Here is a 24,659-nt window from a genome sequence, read left to right as displayed (position 1 = left end):
TAGTACCCTGTTTTGACACTCGCATAGCTCCTTAAATGCTTGCTCGGTTCTGTTAGGAAGGTCACCATAGTGCGTACGATTGAGGGTTCTTAGCACCGGCTTCAGCAGCTTGAGCTTCTTGTGAAAATCAGATAGGGCAGTACGGGAGTGATATAGACGAGATGAGATATTCCAAGATTCCTGGATTGCTGGCAGGAACTCTTCATTTTCGACTAGGAAGTTGAAGAAGCGGAATGACTTCCTCGTTTCATCTAGGAAGTTGAAGAAGCGGAATATACATTAATTCAAAAGTAGAATGTGTTTAAAATTTTTAAAACTACAATAAAAATTATAGGCTTCAGTATATAGAACATTTACTGAAAAAATATATATTTTTTTAGGGGTTAACCATAGATTTTGAGAAATATTCAAAAACATTAAAATTTTATTTTAATGCATAGTTACATTCTTCACTAACATATGACGAAGGTCAATGAGGTTTAGAAACTTTGTTGTCTCCATTTTTCTAGAGAATAACGATTTTATAGAATAACTTGATTTTTCCAATCTGCTCCGTGTTTTTCATCTACTTTTTACTAAAGACATGTCTTCAATCCGTAGATGTTTAAGGAAAGAAAAAAAATAGTTACATCTTCCAAAACCAGATATCTCCGGCGAATCAAGTCATGCTGGTGATCTAACTAAAGAAATGTTTTAACAAAACGCAATTCCACCATCCTATAACTCACGGCATGGAGAAAGGGACAAAGACTCTTGCATAGATGAGGAACTTAATAATTTGATATTTTAAAAAAAAATCTTTCATAAGATAATCGAATTTAAAACAGAAGAAACAAAATAAATTAATCAGAGAAAGAAAAAGAAAGATAAAAAAGTGTTTAATGAGTAGAAAATCACATCACAGCCCCCAAAGTGCATGGGATCGAATAAATCATCTTGATAACAATCCAATGAAACAGTAACTTCTCATCACACTATGTTATAAAGGGTAAGCAAAACATACATTCGCAGAGAAAAACAGAGAAAAAGTCTCTCTTCTCCGTAGAATTTGTTCAAGACAAAAGTTATGTGAAGCAGTCAGAGAAGTTCCAATTGCCAAATCTTGTAATGCACAACACTATGAGATACTCCTCACATATTGGTCAAGTGCAGTGTTGAACAACTCTGACCTTTAAAGACCCAATGAAAACATAGTCAGAACAAATACGGTATGCTGCTAGACGCAACAAGAAGAGCGTTATTCATTGAAGCTTACTTGATTGGAAATCCTGGGTTGTAGATAGGATTTTTCACCACGTATTCAACGTATAAACCGTAGATGTACTTTAGGGACTCGCGTAAATCTCCAGTCTTTGGATGAGTTACTAAGATAATCTGCAAAATAGAATATAAACATGGTGTGGTTTAAGCATCTAAACAACTCTGGAATCTTCATTCATGAAGTTTGCTTCAATCTAATATCTCATCTTGAAAAGCCCATCCATGTGTATATATATCCATATAAGTGAATCAAGGCAGCAATCAAGGAGTCAACAGTTAAGTTATAAGTCATATTAATTACATTTGAAACTAGATCCTAAAGCATGAAACCTTGGTTATGCAATCAGCAATCCCCCAAGATACATCTTGACCCTCATGCTTGTTCAAACATATCAATCTTCACACAGACATGAATCAGCTCAGCTAGTTTTTATTTAAAAAAAAAACAACTTACGAACTCCATTTCTCATACACACATTATGTTTGACATCTGTCTGAACACTCTAGTTTTCACATCATCTTCTTACTTCCCATGTTCTTACATATAACCTCCTTAGCTTACCAGATGATCTACAATCATATCAATATCTATAGAGACATGATACAGCTCAGCTAGTTTTAACTCGTAACAAACAATTTACTAATCCCATTTCTCAAACAAGACAATTATGTTTCACATTCATCTTCTTACTTCCAATATTCTTACATATAAACTCCTTAATTTACTTCATGTTCTCCAGGTAGACACAAAGACAATGACTTTGGAGTTAAATAACTTCCTCATGCTTGTTCAAAAATATCAATCTCTATAGAGACAAGATCATTTCAGCTAGTTATAACTCTCAACACCAATTCTCATACACGACATTATGTTTGACATCTGTCTGAACACTCTGGTTTTTCACATTTATCTTCTTAGTTCCCATATTCTTACACATGACACCTTTTAGGCTCTTCACGTTCTCTCACATAGACACTAAAGACAATGACTTTAAGGTTGAATTAACAAGAGAGACAGTGGTTGAAGGCTGACCTTAATACCAGAGGGAGTCTCCATGAAGCTAAGCTTGTAAGTATTAGTTCGAAAACTATGGAAAGAGCACCCTTGTCCTGGCAACTGTGGAACACCTAGATTCCCCTTATCCGCACTGCCAACCATCAATCACACAGATAGATAGATCCAAAATTGATCAAATCCACAAGTCAAATGGATCTAAGGGATGATGAAATCACTAACTTGACGGGATCCATTTTGGCGGTGAGTGATTTGAGGGAGAAGAGAAGACCGAACATGAGCTTGTGGTCTTGCTGAGGGTTGAGCGTGTGAAGAAGCCTGTTCCATTCTTTGTAGAGGAGACAGACGCCGTTACGGTTGAAAACGTACATCATGTGCGCGTTGTTTCCACTCGCCGTCGGAACCTGTGGCGACGGATTTATCTCGGATCCACCGAAGAACTGCATTCTTCCGTCGCCGTCTCCGTGAGATCAGAGGAAAATGTGTGCAGCTTCGATTCAGACGAAACAGAACAGTTCATGTCTTCACTGTTTTGGGCTTTTAATTGGGCCTTTGTGATAAAAGTAGGTTAGTAGTGGGTCAAGATTCTTTCGAACTCTCGCAGGTTTTTAAGTAAAAGCAGTAAAAAACTTGAAGCCATTGGAAGCTTCAAAGACTGCGAGGGGTCACTACGGCTGTGATTGGAGATTTGACTTTGCTCCGAAGACTTTACAAGTATCTAAAGTCTTGTGAAGTCAGTAATTTTACCGATCACAATTTGGCTCTCCTAAAATCTCTCAAAATCCCTAAAAACACTCAAAGCCTCAACTTCCATTTTTCCTTCACGTTTTTTTTACTTTTTCTAAAAGTTAGAACTTGTGACTTTTAATTTTTTCTAAAGCCACAGCTATAAAAGCCACGACCAATATTTTTGTAAAGTGATCCCTTATATCTAATCTATTAAAATCTAATCTATTAAAAGAGGAGTACAAATTAAAATTACCCCTTAGTTTTGCAAGTTATTTACAATGGCATGCCACTGAATTATTAATTAACATAATTATCTTTTCATTTTTAATTAATGCATTTCCAAAATCAAATTATAAATAAAAAAAACATGGAAACAATAATTTATAAATCTAACTTTTAGTATTAATTGTCCTTACCTATTTTATTATATATATGTGTTTGGAAATAATAAATTATATATATATATATATATATATATATATATATCGTAATTAAATACATACATTATATAAGAATTTAGGTACATGTTCGGGTACGGATCAGTTTTTTGGGTATCAGATTTTTAGGTTTAAAATTAAACATTGTTCGAATATGATAAATTTTCGGACGAGGTTCGGACTCGGATCATTCCGGATCCAGATAGATTTGTAGAAACCTAAAAATATCCAAATAATTTATGTGTTTAGAAATGTCTTTATATAATTTATAAAAAATAAAAATCAATACCCGCACACGCGTGCGGATCAAGCTCTAGTCTCTATTATTAAAAGAGAAGTACCCATTAGAAAATACCCCTTAGTTTTTAAAGTTAATTACACTTCCATGCCACTAAGAATTAAATTAAATTTCATATTTTAATGCTTGTCTTTTTCAGTTAGATTAATGTGTTTTCATTATTCAAATATAAATTTAATGTCATTAAATGAACCTACCTATTTTAATGCTTGTCTTTTCCAGTAAAATTAATGAGTTTTCCTTAATCAAATTTAAACTTAATGTCATTAAATGAACCTAAAAAATACATCATATTTAACGTAGCTTATTACGGACGAGTACAGCCCAATAATGAACTTGAATTTTATTTTTACGAAAACGTAAATCACTTGACATATGTAATATTTAAAATATATTAACTACAATACCACAAATGCATATAACCTAACTATACTTTAGTTCGAAATGATCATGCTCAAGTTTTATATAGTCAACTTACATTATGCATCTATCGATGTACAATATTCAAACCACCTATAGTTTTCGTTTTCTTTATAGGATGTATCAACCAACCAATCATCCTATTGATTTTCTAAGTTTTATAAAAAAACAAATCAATAAATACAAACTCAAAATCCAATATCTTTTATTAATCAAAACAGAATATCTTCAATGTCGTATCTTTAATGTACCTATTAAATATAGAAATTGTAACCATAATTACACTAATTATAATAATAGATTTGATTCTAACCAATTGATCTATTACTTTGGTAATTGATTTGCTTGCAGAAGAGAAAATAATAAATTTAAAATTTGTAAGAATATAAAGATATAGAGATTCCAACCAATTGCCTATATTTGCGTATGATTTTCGCATAATAAGCTTCAAAATGAACACTGAAAAAGATAGAGAGATTTTTTTTAATCTCTAACCGACACAGAACTTAAAAAAAACGAAGAGTTAAAGGTATTTTTTTTTTGTTACACTTCCCGGAAAAAAATGGTTACAACATGGGCTTTCATAATACGGTCTTTTAACATATTAATGTTATGGACATTTAATAATTATCTTGACGAAAAACAAAGACTATAAATAATTTATTATTAATTAAATTATGAAATTATTTACAATTTGATGACTAATTCATCGCCCTTTTTATATGTTAAATTTTTTATCTAATCTATTAAAAGAGGAGTACAAATTAAAATTACCCCTTAGTTTTGCAAGTTATTTACAATGGCATGCCACTGAATTATTAATTAACATAATTATCTTTTCATTTTTAATTAATGCATTTCCAAAATCAAATTATAAATAAAAAAACATGGAAACAATAATTTATAAATCTAACTTTTAGTATTAATTGTCCTTACCTATTTTATTATATATATGTGTTTGGAAATAATAAATTATATATATATATATATATATATATATATATCGTAATTAAATACATACATTATATAAGAATTTAGGTACATGTTCGGGTACGGATCAGTTTTTTGGGTATCAGATTTTTAGGTTTAAAATTAAACATTGTTCGAATATGATAAATTTTCGGACGAGGTTCGGACTCGGATCATTCCGGATCCAGATAGATTTGTAGAAACCTAAAAATATCCAAATAATTTATGTGTTTAGAAATGTCTTTATATAATTTATAAAAAATAAAAATCAATACCCGCACACGCGTGCGGATCAAGCTCTAGTCTCTATTATTAAAAGAGAAGTACCCATTAGAAAATACCCCTTAGTTTTTAAAGTTAATTACACTTCCATGCCACTAAGAATTAAATTAAATTTCATATTTTAATGCTTGTCTTTTTCAGTTAGATTAATGTGTTTTCATTATTCAAATATAAATTTAATGTCATTAAATGAACCTACCTATTTTAATGCTTGTCTTTTCCAGTAAAATTAATGAGTTTTCCTTAATCAAATTTAAACTTAATGTCATTAAATGAACCTAAAAAATACATCATATTTAACGTAGCTTATTACGGACGAGTACAGCCCAATAATGAACTTGAATTTTATTTTTACGAAAACGTAAATCACTTGACATATGTAATATTTAAAATATATTAACTACAATACCACAAATGCATATAACCTAACTATACTTTAGTTCGAAATGATCATGCTCAAGTTTTATATAGTCAACTTACATTATGCATCTATCGATGTACAATATTCAAACCACCTATAGTTTTCGTTTTCTTTATAGGATGTATCAACCAACCAATCATCCTATTGATTTTCTAAGTTTTATAAAAAAACAAATCAATAAATACAAACTCAAAATCCAATATCTTTTATTAATCAAAACAGAATATCTTCAATGTCGTATCTTTAATGTACCTATTAAATATAGAAATTGTAACCATAATTACACTAATTATAATAATAGATTTGATTCTAACCAATTGATCTATTACTTTGGTAATTGATTTGCTTGCAGAAGAGAAAATAATAAATTTAAAATTTGTAAGAATATAAAGATATAGAGATTCCAACCAATTGCCTATATTTGCGTATGATTTTCGAATAATAAGCTTCAAAATGAACACTGAAAAAGATAGAGAGATTTTTTTTAATCTCTAACCGACACAGAACTTAAACAAAACGAAGAGTTAAAGGTATTTTTTTTTGTTACACTTCCCGGAAAAAAATGGTTACAACATGGGCTTTCATAATACGGTCTTTTAACATATTAATGTTATGGACATTTAATAATTATCTTGACGAAAAACAAAGACTATAAATAATTTATTATTAATTAAATTATGAAATTATTTACAATTTGATGACTAATTCATCGCCCTTTTTATATGTTAATTTTTTCATAGAAGTTTAAAAATCATTGTATTTCATTTAAACATGTATAACTGATTTATAATCTTTTATGCCATACTAAGTCATAATATAATATTTCTTCATATTTTACATTAATAACCATTGTTTTTATATATCGTCTACAATTCTCTAATTACGTCTATTTATTCAATTTTTTATATGATATTGAATATTCGTCGTAAATAGATGGTTTAAGATGCCAAAAAAATATTTAGTTGGTGAATATAATACATCAAATATTAAAATACATCATTTAGTTAAATAAATAACCAAAAACCGAAAATTCATACCCGCGCTGGCGCACAGGTCAGGGTCTAGTATTAATTGAGAAACTTTACAACCTTTAAGTGTAACCACGTGTATGAAATTCAGAATCCTTAGAAAATATGTTGGTCCAATTAAGTATATATTATAATTTTCATTAAACTAATCATAAAATTAATTAAAGTATACACTTACTATTTTCTTTTCTTTCCTTAAATAAAAGCTACGGAATTATCAAATATGACTTATATATATATATGACAATTAATGATTCTAATAATAAAGATTTGATAACAATTTATATCTCATCCACAGTTTTGTTTAATTTTATATTATTAAAATAATTAAACAATCACATTAGCTATAAAATTAAAATATAGATTTTTTTTTGTATATGTTATATTTTGAATTTTAAAAAATGACAAAATTACAAAACTGTTAAAATTATTATGTTAAAAATTAATGATCAATGGTTTAACATCCCTTATATATTAATAGAGAAACGTTTAAAAAGTTTAGAACATGTTGTTTGATCTAATTAAAAAAATATTATCCTGAGTTGTCACGTAATTGGAATGTTAATTTGTTTACGTGGCGGCTTGAAAATCAATTGAGATTTTTGTTAGTCCAAAATTAAATTGCTAGGAAATGTTATATTATATAATATGTCTATTATGGACCATTCATTTCTCAAATTGAAATTTATTATATATTATTTTCTTAAATATAACCAACGGAATTATCCAATGTGATTATGATATATATAATAATTAATGATTTTAAATAATGAAGATTTGCTAATAATTTGTATATTTTCTATCATTTTTTTAATTATTTATTATTAAAATAAATTAAAAATTACATTAATCATATATTAAAAATTTAGATTTTTTGTATATGCTGTATTTTGAATTTTTCAAAACGAGTATAAATTACTAAAACTGTTAAAAATTTCAAAATAAACTTTTGTGATCAATGTTTATTTTTTTTCTATAATAAGATACAACGATAATTAAATCATTTAAATAAATAATTTTATTTTAATAGATGTTTATGTTAATATATATACATATATATATATATATATATACTTTATATAGTTTAAATTTAATTATATATCATAAACGATAGATAAGATTGATTGTTTTGATTTATTTATCCTAAAATGATTGTGAATAAACAAGAGCAGTCATTTGATTTATATGTGCAAGGCGATTTATTACATAATAATATTTGATCGCTTAGTTATTTAATATATTATTATTATTTTATTATTTCATAATATGCAGAAAAATATTAAATAAGTAACAAATATAAAATATTTATTATTCACAAGGCGCATATCTTAACCCAAATATGTATCTCTTTAATAATTTTGAATCTTAAATATTTTCTAAATCTTAGGCCAAAAAAAAAAGAGAATAAACTCAAAAGTCAATATTTATATCGAGCAATAACCAAAATGACACAAAAAGAGAAAAATATCGAAGATAGATAGGATTGACGTATGAACGTAAACTTCTCATAATCATAATTAACTTTTAAATTGCTAAATCATGATATAAAACCGAGCTGACGTAGTTTCATTGTAACCAAATTGTAGACATGAGATTCTTCAGCCTAAACGTTAGGTTTTTATGTGATAAATAATTTTTTGACCTAAAATATTTTAGAAAATAGGATCAGTTCATTAGTAAACAAATTATGTAATTAACAAAAAAAAATTAAAAATTTTGTTTAAGGGCCAAAAATATTTATTCGATCAATAATATAAATTTTATTTTCCATACGATATTTCTTAAATAATTTTCATATAAATTTATCATGCGCAAGGCGCAGGTTTTATCCTAGTTAGTTTAAAAGCTATGGCAGTCAAAATCCTAAACAATTTATGAATGATGATTACTATATGCCAAGTCTATTAACATGAAGCCATTGGAAGCTTATTAACATGATGCCATTGGAAGCTTGTTAGGTCCATGTATACTTGAAAATATTGGCAAAGTGGGTCACTTTTAAGTTTTCAATTTGTGTTTTGGGTCAGACGAAGTTTTTATTTGCGGAGTGGGTCGCAGTACTATTTGACCCTATGCAAGTGTGCTAGAAAATACTTAGCTCACCTTCCCCAGATAACATATTTACCGAATTGCCATTGTTTTTTTTTTTTGAGTTGTTTCACACGTGAGAAACTATTACTCTTACCAACAAAAAGTCATCTTCCCCGTTATTGTTTCTCTCTCTTCTCCGATTATCTCCATTATTGAGTTCATCATGCTTAGGGTTTGATAACACTATTTGCTTATACTAATTCTCGACGAATCTAACGTTTCGTGCTTTGGATTACAAAACTTTATCTAATTTTTTTAATCTTCGAACTTGTGAAGTATATTAAGTTTCGTAATATAAACAAAAATTACTCAGTAGCAAAACCTTAATCCTTTTTTCAGTCAATTAATCTGTCTTCGAGGAAAACCTGTGATGAACTTCTTCTGATGTCTGTCACTACTGGTTGCGATCGCACTAGTGACTAGTGAGTGGTTTAATTACTGAGAAAGCTAACTCTTCTGGAGGAATGGTTTGGCCCACTGCGAGAGACGAAGAACTAAAGTTATATGAGTCAAAAACCTAAAGTTTATGGGTCAAAAGGCCAAAAATGTCACTGATTTATTTCTCTCCCCTTAGCGGTCCGTTTTGACAATAAAACTTGCAGGGACCCACTTGGCCAATTAAAAACTTGAAATGACCCTACTTCACGACTCAGAAAAAAAGTAGGAAGTCTTCAAACCCATGAAGCAAATAGAAATCAATAAAAAGCTTCAGACTTCATCTCCTACAGTTTCATAACTGACGGTAACAACGTGTGTGCAGCTGAGCTGGTGAAAGAAAGAAAATTCCGGGAAGCTAAAGCTCTGCAATCCCTAGGTTAGCTTTAGTATAACTTCCGGGAAGCTAAAGTTCAGCAATTTTTTTGTCATCCTAAGTTTTCTTTCCTTATCAGCTTCAAGCCCCATTTTCTGATTCTAAACCTTTTCTTATATTATTTATAATTTGTTCAGCTGATTAAGCTGTTAAATCTCGAAATCACTCTACTGAGTTTTTATTTTCATTAATGTGTATTTCTGTTTTAGATATTAACACCTGAGCTCGATTCTGCTTGATAAAAACTCAGAAACATTTTCATACATGATACTGTCTCCTTTATCTGCCCCCTGCTTTTGCGTTTCTAATTTATTTTCTGGATTTTCACCATCTCTTCTGATTCAGTGTGTTTCTCGTTTGGTTTTGCTGTGAAAGGATCTGGGCAAAATGTCATTTGTTGCGTTTTATGTGCAGATTCTTAGTTAATATCTACGTTTCTCTCGAAGTTAAGTTTTGAAGGAGTGATCGTGTCTCTCATCTGGTTTTACTCTTTGTAAATGGTTGTTTTTTAGGCTGAAGAGTTTGGATATGAACTCGAGGGGTGATAGTGGAGATGGTTTTGTCCAAGTCCCTGTGGAGAATCAAGAGTTTCAGGTCATGGGTTCTTGGACTCCAGTTACACCCAGGAGACCCAAGCAAGATAGATCAAGTCTGGTTGTAGATGGTTGGGTTCCAGGCGGTGGTTTCTGCAAGGATGTTGATGTGCAAGATTCTAACTTTGTAGAGCAGAGAGAAGATCTTCTGGGGAGGAGCAATGTGGCTTCTTCTCAAGCTGGCTATACTGGGTTTAATATGGACGACTTGCTGCCCTTCTCCTTCACAAGCCTGCTGAGTCATTTTGATCATTTGTACCGGGTTTCTCAATGTGAGTGTGAATATCTTTTTTTCTTCAGTTTCTTTCACCATTTTATTTCATATTCCGTATCAATTCTTAAGAGAGTTAATGTTTTTCCACAGGTGGAACTTCAGCGCCTCTTTACAATTTCGATTCACCACCTACAAGAGAAGCTGTTGGGTACATCTGTCCAAGTTCTTTGCAATCTGTGCCGTCAAAGCCTAGTCTCTGCAGAACAGGTTGGGAGAATGGATTCCTCACAGAGCAGAAATCTGACAAGAGCTTTGTGGATTCTTCTGTTGTTAATTTAACAGAAGATACTGAACTAAAGAATGGCAGTAGACAAAATGATCTTATGTTGTATCTTGGCAAGGCACCTCCGAAGAAACAACGCTTCAAAAAGAGGGTGTTCATGCCTACAAGAGAAGCTGTGGGTCAAGAGAATGGATTCCTTACAGAGCAGAAATCTGACAAGAGCTTTGTGGATTGATCTGTTGTTAATTTGACAGAAGATGCTGAACTAAAGAATGGCAGTAGACAAAATGATCTTATGTTGTATCTTGGCAAGGCACCTCCGAAGAAACAACGCTCCAAAGAGAGGGTGTTCATGCCTACAAGAGAAGCTGTGGGTCAAGAGAATGGATTCCTTACAGAGCAGAAATCTGACAAGAGCTTTGTGGATTGGTCTGTTGTTAATTCGAGGGGAGTTACTGAACTAAAGGATGTCAGCAGACAAAATGATCTTATGTTGTATCTTGGCAACATACCTCAGAAGAAACAACGCTCCAAGAAGAGGAAGTTCATTGGGTGCATTCGTCAAAGTTCTTTACAATCTGTGCCGTCAACGCCTAGTCCGTGCAAAACAGGTCGAGAAAAGAAAAGGAAGTTCAAGCCTAAGGTGTTTGTGGAAGGCAAACATATAAGGAAGCCACTCAAACCGGCATCTCATAAAAAATTGAAACCTAAAGCAGGCGGGAGTGGCAAAAGGAAGAAACCTCAGATAAGCTTGAAAAAATCATCAACTAACAAGCCAGCCATTGGTGGAGATTTTACCAACACAAGCCTTGAAGTTACACAAAAAAGTTGCAGAAAAAGTTTAAACTTTGTCTTGGAGAAAACTGGAGATGTGGGGCAAGGTGACTCTGTGTCTGAGTGCATCTCATCTCAAGAGAGATCCAATGCTGAATCTTTTGACGTATGCAATAAAACGATATCTCAAAACTCTTCTTTCCCAACTCCAGCCAGGGGTTCGAAGAGACAGTACGAGCATGCGATGGGACATATGCAAAACTCAGTAGCGAGACGGAACAGCAACACGTGTGCAAAACATTTAGATGTTGCAAAGAAAATGAAAATCCAGAAAGCAGTCCAAGAAAATTTGCATGGCATGTCTCCTGAGGTAATAGATATTGAGGGTGATCCAACTGATGGGACAAGAAAAGATAAAAGTACTGCCAGCACCAACGAGAAATGTCATGTCCCAAAAACTCCAGCCAAGACACGTTCATCAAGAAGTAAGGCTAAAGATAAAGGGATGAAGTCCAAAAAAGATTCAGGAAAAGAAAGTGGTAATTATATTCTGCAATCTATGCGATACATTCTGAGTTTTTAGTAACTGATTTGTTCAAACCAGCTTCGTGTAACCACTGCTGGTACATGCATTATACAGGTCCATCAGAACAACTTCTACGTGAAGATTGTATTGCAGAAAAAGTATGCAGCAACAAAGACGAAAGCAGAGAACAAGAGCAAAATGCACTTGTCTTATACAGAGGAGATGGTGCAGTTGTTCCATATGAGAAAAAGCTAAAACCAAGGGATAAAGTTCTAAAACCAAGGGCTAAAGTTCACCTTGATGATGAAACAACCCGGGAGTGGAGTGTTTCTGATGGGGAAAGGAGAAAAAGATGGTGATGAAGAGGTGAAGAAGAGAAAAGAGAAGTGGTGGGAAGAAGAGAGAAACGTTTTCCGAGGGAGGGTCGATTCATTTATTGCCCACATGCATCTTGTGCAGGGTAAATCTCCATAGCATTTTAAGTACCAGCGGAATGGCTTATGTCACAGGAGATAGACGTTTTTCTCCATGGAAGGGATCAATGGTTGATTCAGTCATTGGAGTTTTTCTTACACAGAATGTCACAGATCACTTTTCAAGGTATAAACTTTAAGAGAATGAGCATGTCAAAGAGAGTTCCAAAACATAGTAAATAATCCGTGATGTTTTTATGATGCAGCTCAGCTTTCATGTCTCTAGCTGCGCGATTCCCTCCTAAACCAAGCAGTAAACAAGAGGATGAAAGGAATATTAGAAGCGTAGTTGTTGAAGATCCAGAAGGAAGCATTCTGAACTTAGAAGAGAAAGTGTTATCGTCACAAGATTCTTTTGATCCTGCGAGTTGGATATTTCAGTCTTGCGGGAGAGTTGGATCCTGTTCAAGTTCCAAGTCAGACGCAGAGTTTTCTACAGAAGAATCAGTAAAAATCGGGTGTCCAGACTTGTCTAATGAAATTTGTCGTCAAGGGAATGATAGATCGCTTCTCCATGGAGAATCTGGTGATGTTCAAATAAAAGAAACTGCAAATGGCTCTCAGAAGAAACCTGATACGACGGCAGATTTAGTAGATATAGAAGAATTTGGAATGAACTTTCTGCCCAAAAACTCCACCCTGATACGTGAGATGGAAGCAATCCGGGCTGCTCGGAAAAAGCCTACAAGCCAATGGGATAGTCTTAGAAGAGATGTGCTGGAGAAAAAAGGGAAAAAAGAAAGAAGCAAAGACAGCATGGACTCTATAGATTATGAAGCCATTAGACGTGCTAGCGTCCATGAAATTTCTGATGCTATCAAAGAAAGAGGAATGAATGACATGCTAGCTGCAAGGATTAAGGTAAATTATCTGCACTTAGTTTTTGTCTTGAACGTGAGTAAATTGTGTAGTCTTATTGTCGGAAAATATTGCAGGATTTTCTTGAAAGGATAGTCAAGGATCACGGTGCTGTTGATCTTGAATGGCTAAGGGATGTTCCTCCTGATAAAGCAAAGTAAAATTAGTTCACAATTCTAGATTACTATGCAATACTGTTAGGATCATCTTACTCAAAATTTTTGTCAGACTGAATATTGAAACAAGCTGCTCATGATCCTCACAGGGACTATCTCTTGAGCGTAAGAGGATTGGGTTTGAAAAGTGTAGAATGCGTTCAACTCTTGACACTCCACAATCTCGCTTTCCCTGTAAGTCCGACTATATGATTAGCTACCTATAATTAAAAACCCCGGTCAGCTATGTTGGAAATCGTATTGATGATGTGAAGGTTGACACGAATGTCGGAAGGATAGCAGTTAGGCTGGGATGGGTGCCTCTACAACCTCTACCTGAATCACTTCAACTACACCTTCTGGAGCTGTATGTTTCTTTCTTTATCATTCAAAGAACTAGTATTTTGGTTTTCGCAAGTCATAACTGTTTCCACAGATACCCAGTGATTGACTCCATCCAAAAGTTTCTTTGGCCAAGACTCTGCAAACTCGATCAACCAACACTGTAAGCTCATTAACTCCACCAAATAATCTGTTCTGAAAAATCAGTTCTTTAGAATTATATTCTGATTACTAAGAATGGATTTAATTAGTGTCCTTGTATTCGTTCAGGTATGAACTACACTACCAGATGATTACCTTTGGAAAGGTATTATTGCTCTAAGCTTTGAATCTATCATATGATAATTTGAAGCGTTGTAGGCACCAGGTCAAATATGTATCTCTAAATCATGTGAACTTATGTCAGGTATTTTGCTCGAAGAAGGAACCCAATTGTAATGCATGTCCCATGCGAGGAGAATGCAGGCACTTTGCTAGTGCTTATGCTAGGTAAGCAACCGTACCTGGATTTCTACTTCTATGCAATAATTCCGCTGCAAAAAGGATAAGTTTCGTTCAGTTTTATGGTAGCAAGCTGAAAATAGTATTACAAAAAACACAAAGATCAAAGTCAAAATCATAAGCCATATGAATTACACTTTAGCAGCAGCTCTAGTAATCCAAACACGAAGACTATTACATGCCAATGTAGCTTATATCTAATTTGAGAGTCTGTGACTGATGTCATTGTAACAGTGCAAGACTTGCGTTGCCGGCACGAGAGGAGAGGATCTTAACCAGTGCAACTGTCCAAGTCGCTCCCGAGTTCTTTCCTCCTGCAGCCATCCAGATGGTGGAATTACCTCCTTCATTAGAGAGTTTTCTAACAAGGGAAGCACCATCGAATGGAGGAAGCTCAGAATCCATAATAGAAGAGCCGGCTACGCCCGAGCAAGAATTCACTGAGATAACAGAGAGTGACATTGAAGATGCTTACTACAACGAGGACCCTGACGAGATTCCAACAATTGCAGGTCGGCGATACTCTTGAGGAACACATGAAGAGAAACATGGATCTCCAAGAAGGTGACATGTTCAAGGCTTTGGTTGCTTTGGATCCATCCACTACTTCGATTCCAACTCCCAAACTAAAGAACATTAGCCGTCTCAGGACAGAGCACCAAGTGTAAGCCAATCTCTCCTATACTTCATCTATCATATATATGTATTGGGGGAAAAGAAAACATGTTCTCAATCGGGTTTTATAGCATGTGGGTCATCCAGGGGACATCACTATGATAAAATGACTTCAGAACGTATAGATGTTAGCCAGGCGTAGTATAGATAGGCAGGGTAAATGATAAAAATGTCGTCTATTTGCAGGTACGAGCTTCGGGATTCACATCGTCTCCTAGCCGGTGTAAGTCAATCGTTTATTCTCTCTATACTCGAGGTGTTTCATTTGAACAAACTGTTTAAATTCCTCATTTGATGAAGCAGATGGATAAAAGAGAACCAGATGACCCAAATCCTTATCTCCTAGCTATTTGGACACCAGGTGAGTGTAAAACGCTGCACTGTTTCTTTCCATGTGTCGTCAGTTGCATAGAAAGTAAAGCTAGGACTAACGTTTTAAAGGGATTTGAAATAGTGTGAGTTAAATTTTAAGTTTCGAGGTTGTCAAGTGAAAATGGGAAGAGATTACGTCGAACCAATGCAATTGTTTGCTTTTCAGGGGAAACAGCGAATTCGATTCAGCCGCCTGAGGGCACGCGTCTAGCAAAATGTGCTTTGACGAGGCTTGTTCAGAGTGCAACAGCGTGAGGGAAGCGAACTCACAGACAGTTATAGGAACTCTTCTGGTGAGATTTGTCTAGATCTTTTGTAGTGTTGATAAGAAGGGAGAAGTGAGACTACAAGTTACTATATGTTTTTTCTTCATTCACAGGTACCTAGTCGGACTGCTATGAGAGGACGCTTTCCTCTCAATGGCACATATTTTCAAGTGAACGAAGTAGGTTAAGTGAAAAATAAAGTCAGAAACACAACAATATTTACTTTGATTCTTGATACTTGCTCGTCATTTTTTCCTTGTAGGTATTTGCAGACCATGCTTCGAGTCTCGAACCCATCGATGTTCCTCGAGACTGGCTATGGGACCTGCCGAGAAGAACTGTTTACTTCGGGACATCGACCTCATCAATATTCAGAGGTAAAGCATTCGCATGGGTCAAATGTCCAAAACACAACTTTGGAAACTTTCACCTTCTCTTTGTCAAGTTCTTGAATGTTTTGTGGAATACTGTACATGCAGGTATGTCGACAGCACAAATTCAGTACTGCTTCCGGAGAGGTACACGTCTTACCCAGAGAAACACATTGTTCCTTATATGACTAACATAGCATACACACATATAGGACTGACACTGTTCTTTAACAACTCTAATGCAGGCTTTGTCTGTGTTAGAGGGTTCGAACACAAGACTAGAGCACCTCGCCCGCTGTTTGCCAGGTTGCATTTCCCGAGTAGCAAATTGAAGAACAAAACCTGAAGATCAATGGATTAAAGAAAGCGTGTTGCTTCTTTATTCTCCTGTGAATAAAAGACGAGCAATAGTCCCATCTAGACATAAAACTAAATATTGTTTTTTCTTTTTTTTTGCCAAATGACAAAGTAAGATTCGTAGGTTCTTTTAGTTTCTCTCGAAGTGTAGCTAGCATCCGTTGCAAACAAACGCAATGATCTTCAAGACAGGTGGTTACCCGTGCAAAGATGATCATTCATCTCTATTACAATTGCTAAAGTGTCATAATCCCTAGTATATTAAAAGAGAAGCATTACAACATATTTTTATAGCCACATGTCATCACCACAATCATTCTTAGAATCTTTAGAAAAATATGTTGGTCCATAATATATAATAAGTTTTTTATTAAACTAACCATAAATTAATCATAAATGTTCTTCATTGTTTCTTTAAATAAAAATCACGGAATTACCTAATATGGTTAAAGTATATATGACAATTAATGATTTTGAATAATAAAGATTTGATAAAAATTAGTATATTCTCTATCATTTTTAAAAAATTTTAACTTATTAAAATAAATTAAACAACTACATTAACTATATAATAAAAATTTAGATTTTTTCGTATATGTTATATTTTGAATTTTTAAAAACGAATATTCATGACTAAAGTTATTAAAAATCTCACATAGAAATTTTTGTGATCCATGATTTAAAATTTATATTATAACAAGATAAAAATGATTACGAAATTACATAACTAGAAAGTCTCATTTAATAAATATTATATATATATATATGTATATTAATAGTTTTAAAAAATAAATTATATACCATATAAAATACATAAGTATTTTAATTTCGAATTTGTTTTGAATTTTTTTTTGATAAACAGTTTGAACAATTATTGACAACTTAATATTTAGATTTTTAACTTTGCATTGAATATTTTTAAAATTATAAATTACGAAAACTATTAAACATCTCACAATTTTTTTTACTGTTATCATTGATTTAAATTTTTTTTATAAATAAATACAAATGATCAAAAATTATATCAGTATAAATTTTTTTTAACAGATGTCAATATTAAAAAAAATACTATACATCTATGTTAATATCAATTAAACTTACTTTTATGCCATATAAAATAGAAAAAATTGTTTGTCTGGATTAATAAAATCTATTTAAGTATTTGTACCAATTTAATTATATACGTAATAGTTACTAAATTTTTAATTATTCAATATATATTTATTATTTCATAATATGTAAAAAATATATAATACTTGAAAATAATTTATATATAATATTCATTTCGCGCAAAGGCGCGGGTCTTAACCTAGTTCTACTACTATAAATAGAGATGTTATTTGATGTGAAATGGGGTGGGGTGTATTCTTTTTTTTTGTCGATGGTTAATTATGCTATTATAAACTATGAGAAATATTACAAGACGATTTTATAGCCGGCAATTCTACTTGCCTTATGAGGATTCACGTCTGACTGCATCATCATGAGCCGTCCTATGAGATCCATGCATGACGGTACTTTTTGCGCCATGCCGAAGATCTCCTATATGCTTTTCTCCATAAATCTGTATAATTCGCATTTGCTGGGATTCGAAACCCAGACCTCCCGGTGTAGAAGCATTAATGAACCCTTAATCAAACCACTGAACTAAGAAGGCTTCTACGGTGGAGTGTATTCATGTGTAAAACTTTGTTATATAACAATTATTCAATATGTTTTTAACACTATTTAAATATTGTAATGAAAGATGATCAATCATCATATGAGGACACTTGTCTTAGCCATAACAATTGTGTAAATCCTGATCACCATGCACATGTCTCTATTACAATTGTAGTTCGAGATGACGAGAGTCTTACCATTTCTGTCTGACCTATTCAAGATGACTCACGCCACATCCGACGGAGTTTTTGTGGATCCTGCATCTGAGAAACTCTTCCAAGCAGTGGCTTATCGGATTGAAGAACGGGAGACGCAATTAACCCAGGAGTCTCCCGATGGATTACCCGTCACATTGTCCACCGAACACGCCGACAGAATCTTCGAAGAGGTACAACTTAAAATTTTTGTTTACATTATTTTTAATATTTTAACATAATTAACTATATTAATATATGTTTTAATTTTATAGGCGGCTCCTAAAAAGAAGGGGCGAATAGTCGGTATAGGCTCTGTTAACGAAGTTGCAAGGGCAACTTCGTCATATACTTCGAGACGGGATGAAGAGACTTCTCAGATGAAAGCTCGAATGGATAGCCAGCAGGTTCGTTTAGACTCTCTTGAGGATTTGCTAGACGTGATGGCCGTGGGAAACCCGGTTATACAGAAAATGTTGAGTGAGAGACGAACCGCTCTTGGGTTGCCAGTACGAGATCCCCAAGAGTCCGATCCAACCCGTCAACAACCGAGCAACCCCACCGACTACTTCGATGATATGTAGTTTTTTTTTATATTTTGGTTTGTATTATGAATTTAAATATTATTGTATGACTTTTATATGCTTTTTTAAAATATGTTTTTTACTTTCATATTTCGTTTTAAAATTAAAATTATTTTAAATTCTGAATTTTAAATAAATTCAAATTTAGATTTGAGGTTAAAAAAATATTCAAATTTATTATATATTAGTAAGAATCGATGTAAACTCCACGTAAATGTTTACGAGTGATTAACGTCGAAAGATTTACGAGGGTTTTACATCGAAAAGTTTACGTGTTCTTTACAACGAAAGTATTTACGTCTGCTTTACATCGAAACCGTTACGTGGAGTTTACCACAAAATATTACGTCTCGTTTACGACGAAACGATGCCCTGCGCTTTACGAGGAATATATTTCATCGTAAACGTAACAAGTCATTTACGACGAAACCTCCTTTACGACGGACGTTTTACGACGAAACGTCTTTCGAGGTTAATTCGTCGTAACACCCGTTTACGACGAATTTACAACGTATATTGCCCTCGTAAAAAATATGTTTTCTTGTAGTGTTCAACAGTCACAAACACAAACATTAACATTGTTCAAGTCAAATAAAAAAACTTAATAATGAAACAGAGATGAAGACAAGCCAAAAATTAAACAAATTTAGATGAAATCAATTAGCCAAACCGTTCACAAAAGAAATCAATTCATCAACCCGTAGCAAACGAAATCTATTCACAAAAAAATCAATCTATCAAACTTAGACAAGTCAAGAACCCGATTCCTTCAATCGGTTCACATAATGAGTTAACAAATACAACAACAACACTATTATTCCTAACAATCGAACATGCAAAGAGGAACCCGAGGAACACAAACACATAGCAACAAAAACCCTTATCATTTGAGCAACATGCAAAGATAAAGGTTGTCTAGGATTATCAACCGGAGGAGATACACTACTACAAGAAAACACCGGGATTCCGACGACTAATATCGTCGGTATGTCCTTGGAATAACGGTATTCCGAGAACATACCGACGAAAATTGTCGTCGGAAAATTCTCGTCGGAAAGTACAATTTCCTCGGAATTTCTTCGGAAAATTCTGAGGGAATACCGAGAATAAAAGATTCCGAGGACATTTCAAAGAAACATTTCCTAGGACTGTTCGTTGGTATCTCCTCGGAGCTTTTTGATGGAACGGTCCTCGGAAATATTCCGAGAGAAAAGAGGTATCGAAAAATTCTGACGAACCTCGGCCATCAGAATTTTCCGAGAAACTTGAGCCCTCGGAATATTCCGAGGAAGTGTATCCGTCGGGAAATTTCGAGGACCTACGTCCCTCAGAATATCCTAGGAAGTAGTCGTCGGAATATCCCGAGGGATACACTTCCTCGGAATATTCCCAAATTTTTTTTTTTTTAAAATTAAAAATTTATTTATTTTATTTGAAATTCGAAAATATAAAATTAAAATTGAAATAGAAAACATATTAGATAATATTCAAAGTTGTACAAACCAAAATAAAACATTCAGAGTTTTTGAAAAAAAAAGAAACTACGGGAACTGCTCTTTCGGGTACATCCTCTTCATCATCTCCATCATTTGCTCATTCTGCTTCCTCGTTGCCTCCCATCCCGCCTCTTGATCCGCCATCTTTTGCTCCAACGCAGCTATGCGGTCATCTATGTCTTTCAACTGGTCCATAAGCCCTTCTGGATTAATATAGGGTTGTGGTGTAGAAGGAGGAACCGACCGGGCTCGACGACCCAAGCCGATCAAACGTCCCTTCTTCTTCGGAACCGACTGAAATAGAAAACAAACAAATTTAAACTGGAAAAGTGTCTATTATAGGGTAAGGAACAAACTTTTGACTTCATATCAGTCTAAGACACTTAATAAGGGTTATATAAGTGTTATTCAAACCGCAAAATGTTGTTTTCGGTTTAAAAACCCTAGTTCCTCGGAATTTCCTCGGAATATTCCGAAGAAATTTCGAGGAACACTTGACATTCCTCGGAATTTCCTCGGAATAGTCCAAGGCTTTTCCGAGCAAACAGAAACACTAAAAGCAAAGCCCTGAATCGTCGGAAAAGTCTCGGACTATTCCGAGGAAATCCCTAAATCCTATTATCCCTCGGAATTTCCTCGGTATTCTTATATTAAAAAAAAAGCGATGCTACTCTGTTTCCGAGTCATCATCACCAGATGAATCTGAATCTGGATCTTGGTGAAACTCTCCAATCTCTGGTTCATCCTCCACGTGAACGACGGCTTCCTCTCCAAAGTCGGTTAAATCGACTACAAGGCCAACTGCAGCTAAATCTTCTGCTGCACTTAAGTTGCCGGATGTGCTTGGTTGTAGTGGATCTTCCAGCTCAGAACTTCCCTGAACTCGGCCTCTTGGGTTGAGTGATGTAATAGTGACCCTTGGATCATCTCTGTTCCTAACCCGGGGATACTTGATATAACAAACCTGTAACATTAAAAAATTTATTTAATATGTAAATAAGTGTTATTAATACACATGATGATGAATCATTATGAATAATTGATATATGTATATTAATTACCTGATCGGCTTGAGAAGCAAGAATGAAAGGATCATAATATTGCAACTTTCGCCTCGAATGTACTGATGTAACACCAAATGCATCTGTTCTCACACCTCGATCTGGAGTGTTGTCGTACCAATCACAATAGAAAACAGTACAGGGCAATCCAACCATGCCCGGATACTTGATTTCCATAATCTCCTGTATGTTTCCGTAGTATACATCATCTCCAGATGCAGAACAAACGCCAGCATCATAAGTCGTACTCGAACGTCTCCTCTTTTGAGTTGTGAATGCATATCCTCGAGTACAAAATCTCGGATATGACTTCACAACATACTCTGGTCCATGCACCATCTCACGTATCCAATCGTCAAATGTTTCACCTCTGGTCACACCAGCAGACACCTATTAATAGCACATATATATGTTATATCAATATATGTGAATTAGTATAAATATGTGATAAATAATATTTTAATTTGTTTAAAGCACTCACATAAGTAAGCATCCATCCAAAAAATTATCTCTGCTTCAGTTCTTCAAGTTCCTCCTCTGTGGCGTATCTATATTCGAACCGCTTTTCTACCATGAAAATCATGTACATATGTTGACAATAATATAATTAATTAAGATTTAAATTTCAACTTGTTAAAATAAAAATTTGTAAGCTAATTTATTTACCTCTCATATTGAAGAAAATCTTCGGAGTTGGTGAGCAAATATGTTTGTAAATGACTGCGCTCCTGCTCAGTAAGTCGACGGTCCTTTGGTTTCCGCTAAGTCGTCCAACATCTGTCAAGATGTCTGGAACCGTAACATGATATGTTGCCCGTTTGCCTCTATCATCATGCCGAGCAGGTTTTCTCTTTTTGGTCTGCACTTCTGCTGGAAAGTAGAACTCGACAAAGTTTGAAATTTCTAAATTTATCATATGTGCGATTATAAAACCTTCCACCCTACTATAATTTTTCACCATCTTCTTCAAATGGTACATATAACGCTCATACAAATACATTCATTTATACTGCACAGGACCACTAAGTTCCAATTCTCTTGCCAGGTGAATAACAAGATGCTCCATAAAAAATGAATCAAAAAATGATGGAGGAAATATCTTCTCAAGGTTGCACTGAATCACGGCTATGTTAGTCTTCAAATTTTCAATACCTTCAAGAGTCACTGATCTCGTGTATAACTCGCGGAAGAAAGCATTAATCCCTGCAATTGCTTCATGAACATTCCGTGGTAATAGTTCTTTGAAGGCAAACAGAAAGAGGCGCTGCATCATTACATGGCAATCGTGACTCTTCAAGCCGATAAACTTTCCTTCCTCTCTGTCGACACAGTTACGCAAATTAGATGCGTAACCGTCTGGAAATTCCACATTGTTTGAAATCCAATCAAAGAACGCATCTTTTCCCTCTGCATCAAGTCGGTATATGGGAAAAGGAGCCCTATCATTCTCATCAACATGAAGTTCTGAACGAGCACATATATCGACTAAATCCAGTCTTGGCTTCAAATTATCATTTGTTTTACCTTGAACGTTAAGGATCGTGTTCATGAGATTGTCAAAAAAGTTCTTCTCAATATGCATGACATCTAAATTATGCCTCAGCAGATGATTCTTCCAGTATGGCAGATCCCAGAAAATACTCTTTTTGTGCCAGTTATGTAGTTCTCCAACAGCATCTACCGGATAATGCACATGTCCACCTTGGTCTAGCGTCCTTTCTGCACCAAAATCTCTTAGTTGTATCGACAAATCTGCCCCACAAATTTCCGGAGGTGGACTGTCAAAACCCTCTTGTTCTTCGTAAACAAATTCCTACTCCTACGATATGGATGATCAGGTGGTAGGAATCTCCTGTGACAGTCAAACCAACACGTTTTCTTTCCGTGTTTTAGTTGGAAAGCATCAGTGTTATCTTGACAATATGGACATGATAGCATTCCATGCGTTGTCCATCCAGATAACATACCATATGCTGGAAAATCACTTATTGTCCACATAAGTACTGCCCGCATTTGAAAGTTTTCTTTACATGAAACATCGTATGTTTCAGCACCTTGAGCCCATAGTTGTTGCAACTCATATATTAGTGGCTGAAGAAACACATCAAGTGATCTCTTAGGATGCTCTGGTCCGGGAACGAGAATGGAGAGAAACAAAAACTCTCGTCGCAAACACAAGTTTGGCGGTAAGTTGTATGGTGTAAGAATGATTGGCCATAGAGAATACTGTCTTCCACTCTTGCCAAACGGACTGAAACCATCGGTACATAATCTAAGGTAGACATTTCTTCTCTCATACGCAAAGTCGGGACATGTTGATTGGAAATGCTTCCACGCTTTTGCATCTGAAGGATGTCTAATCTCACCATTTGTTGAATGCTCTGCATGCCATCTCATTGGTTGCGCTGTGCGTTCAGACTGATACAACCTCTGCAACCTTTCCGTCAAAGGCAAATACCACATCCTTTTAAATGGCACTGGAAATCTTCCACTCGTATCTTTATAACGAGTCTTTTCACAAAATTTGCATGCAACCCGCTGTTCATCCGCCCTCCAATAACTCATGCAGTTATCGTTGCATACATCTATTACCTAATACGATAAACCAAGACCAGCTACCAGTTTCTGAACCTCGTAGTATGAACCAGGGGCTACATTATCCTCAGGTATTACAAAATCAGCAATCGCATCCACACAGTCTTCAGCCAAATTATAATCTGTTTTAATGCCCATCAGTCTTGTTGCAGATGATAAAGCTGAATGACCATCTCTGCAACCTTCGTACAAGGGTTGCTTTCCAGCATCCAACATATCATAAAATCTCATAGCTTCTGCATTGGGTAAATCTTCCCCTCTAAAATGATCATTTACCATCTGCTTAGTACCTACACCATAATCTACATCCATTATAATTGGTTATTCTAACCTAACCGCAGGCTGAGGTTCACTAGTACTACCATATTCATAATCAGTTTCTCCATGATGATACCAAATTTTGTAACTTCGTGTAAACTCATTCAAATATAGATGAGTTCAAACATCCCACTCTTTAATAATCTTTCTATTTTTACAATTAGAGCAAGGACATCTTAACATACCCATTTTTGCTTCCGGTTGTCGCTGAACTAACCCCATGAATTC

The 24,659-nt window shown here is 34.3% G+C and overlaps 1 protein-coding gene and 1 pseudogene across 1 annotated transcript; one reads left to right on the top strand and one right to left on the bottom strand.

Moving 5' to 3' along the window:
- Positions 1-859: 859 nt before the first annotated feature.
- On the bottom strand, positions 860-2,790 carry LOC106427445 (trafficking protein particle complex subunit 1). The gene is made up of 4 exons (XM_013868180.3): positions 2,498-2,790; positions 2,294-2,408; positions 1,256-1,374; positions 860-1,169 (listed from the first exon to the last, which is right to left on the bottom strand). The coding sequence occupies exons 1-4, from the start codon at positions 2,719-2,721 to the stop codon at positions 1,118-1,120; spliced, it is 510 nt and encodes a 169-aa protein (XP_013723634.2). The 5' UTR covers positions 2,722-2,790; the 3' UTR covers positions 860-1,117.
- Positions 2,791-9,597: 6,807 nt separating this feature from the next.
- Positions 9,598-16,806, top strand: LOC125583909 (annotated as a pseudogene).
- The last annotated feature ends 7,853 nt before the right edge of the window (positions 16,807-24,659 follow it).

This window comes from Brassica napus, chromosome C3, assembly GCF_020379485.1.
Source record: "Brassica napus cultivar Da-Ae chromosome C3, Da-Ae, whole genome shotgun sequence".
Taxonomy (NCBI): Eukaryota; Viridiplantae; Streptophyta; class Magnoliopsida; order Brassicales; family Brassicaceae; genus Brassica; species Brassica napus.
Note: the sequence above shows the minus strand (reverse complement) of the source record. Positions and strands in the feature narration are given on the sequence as shown.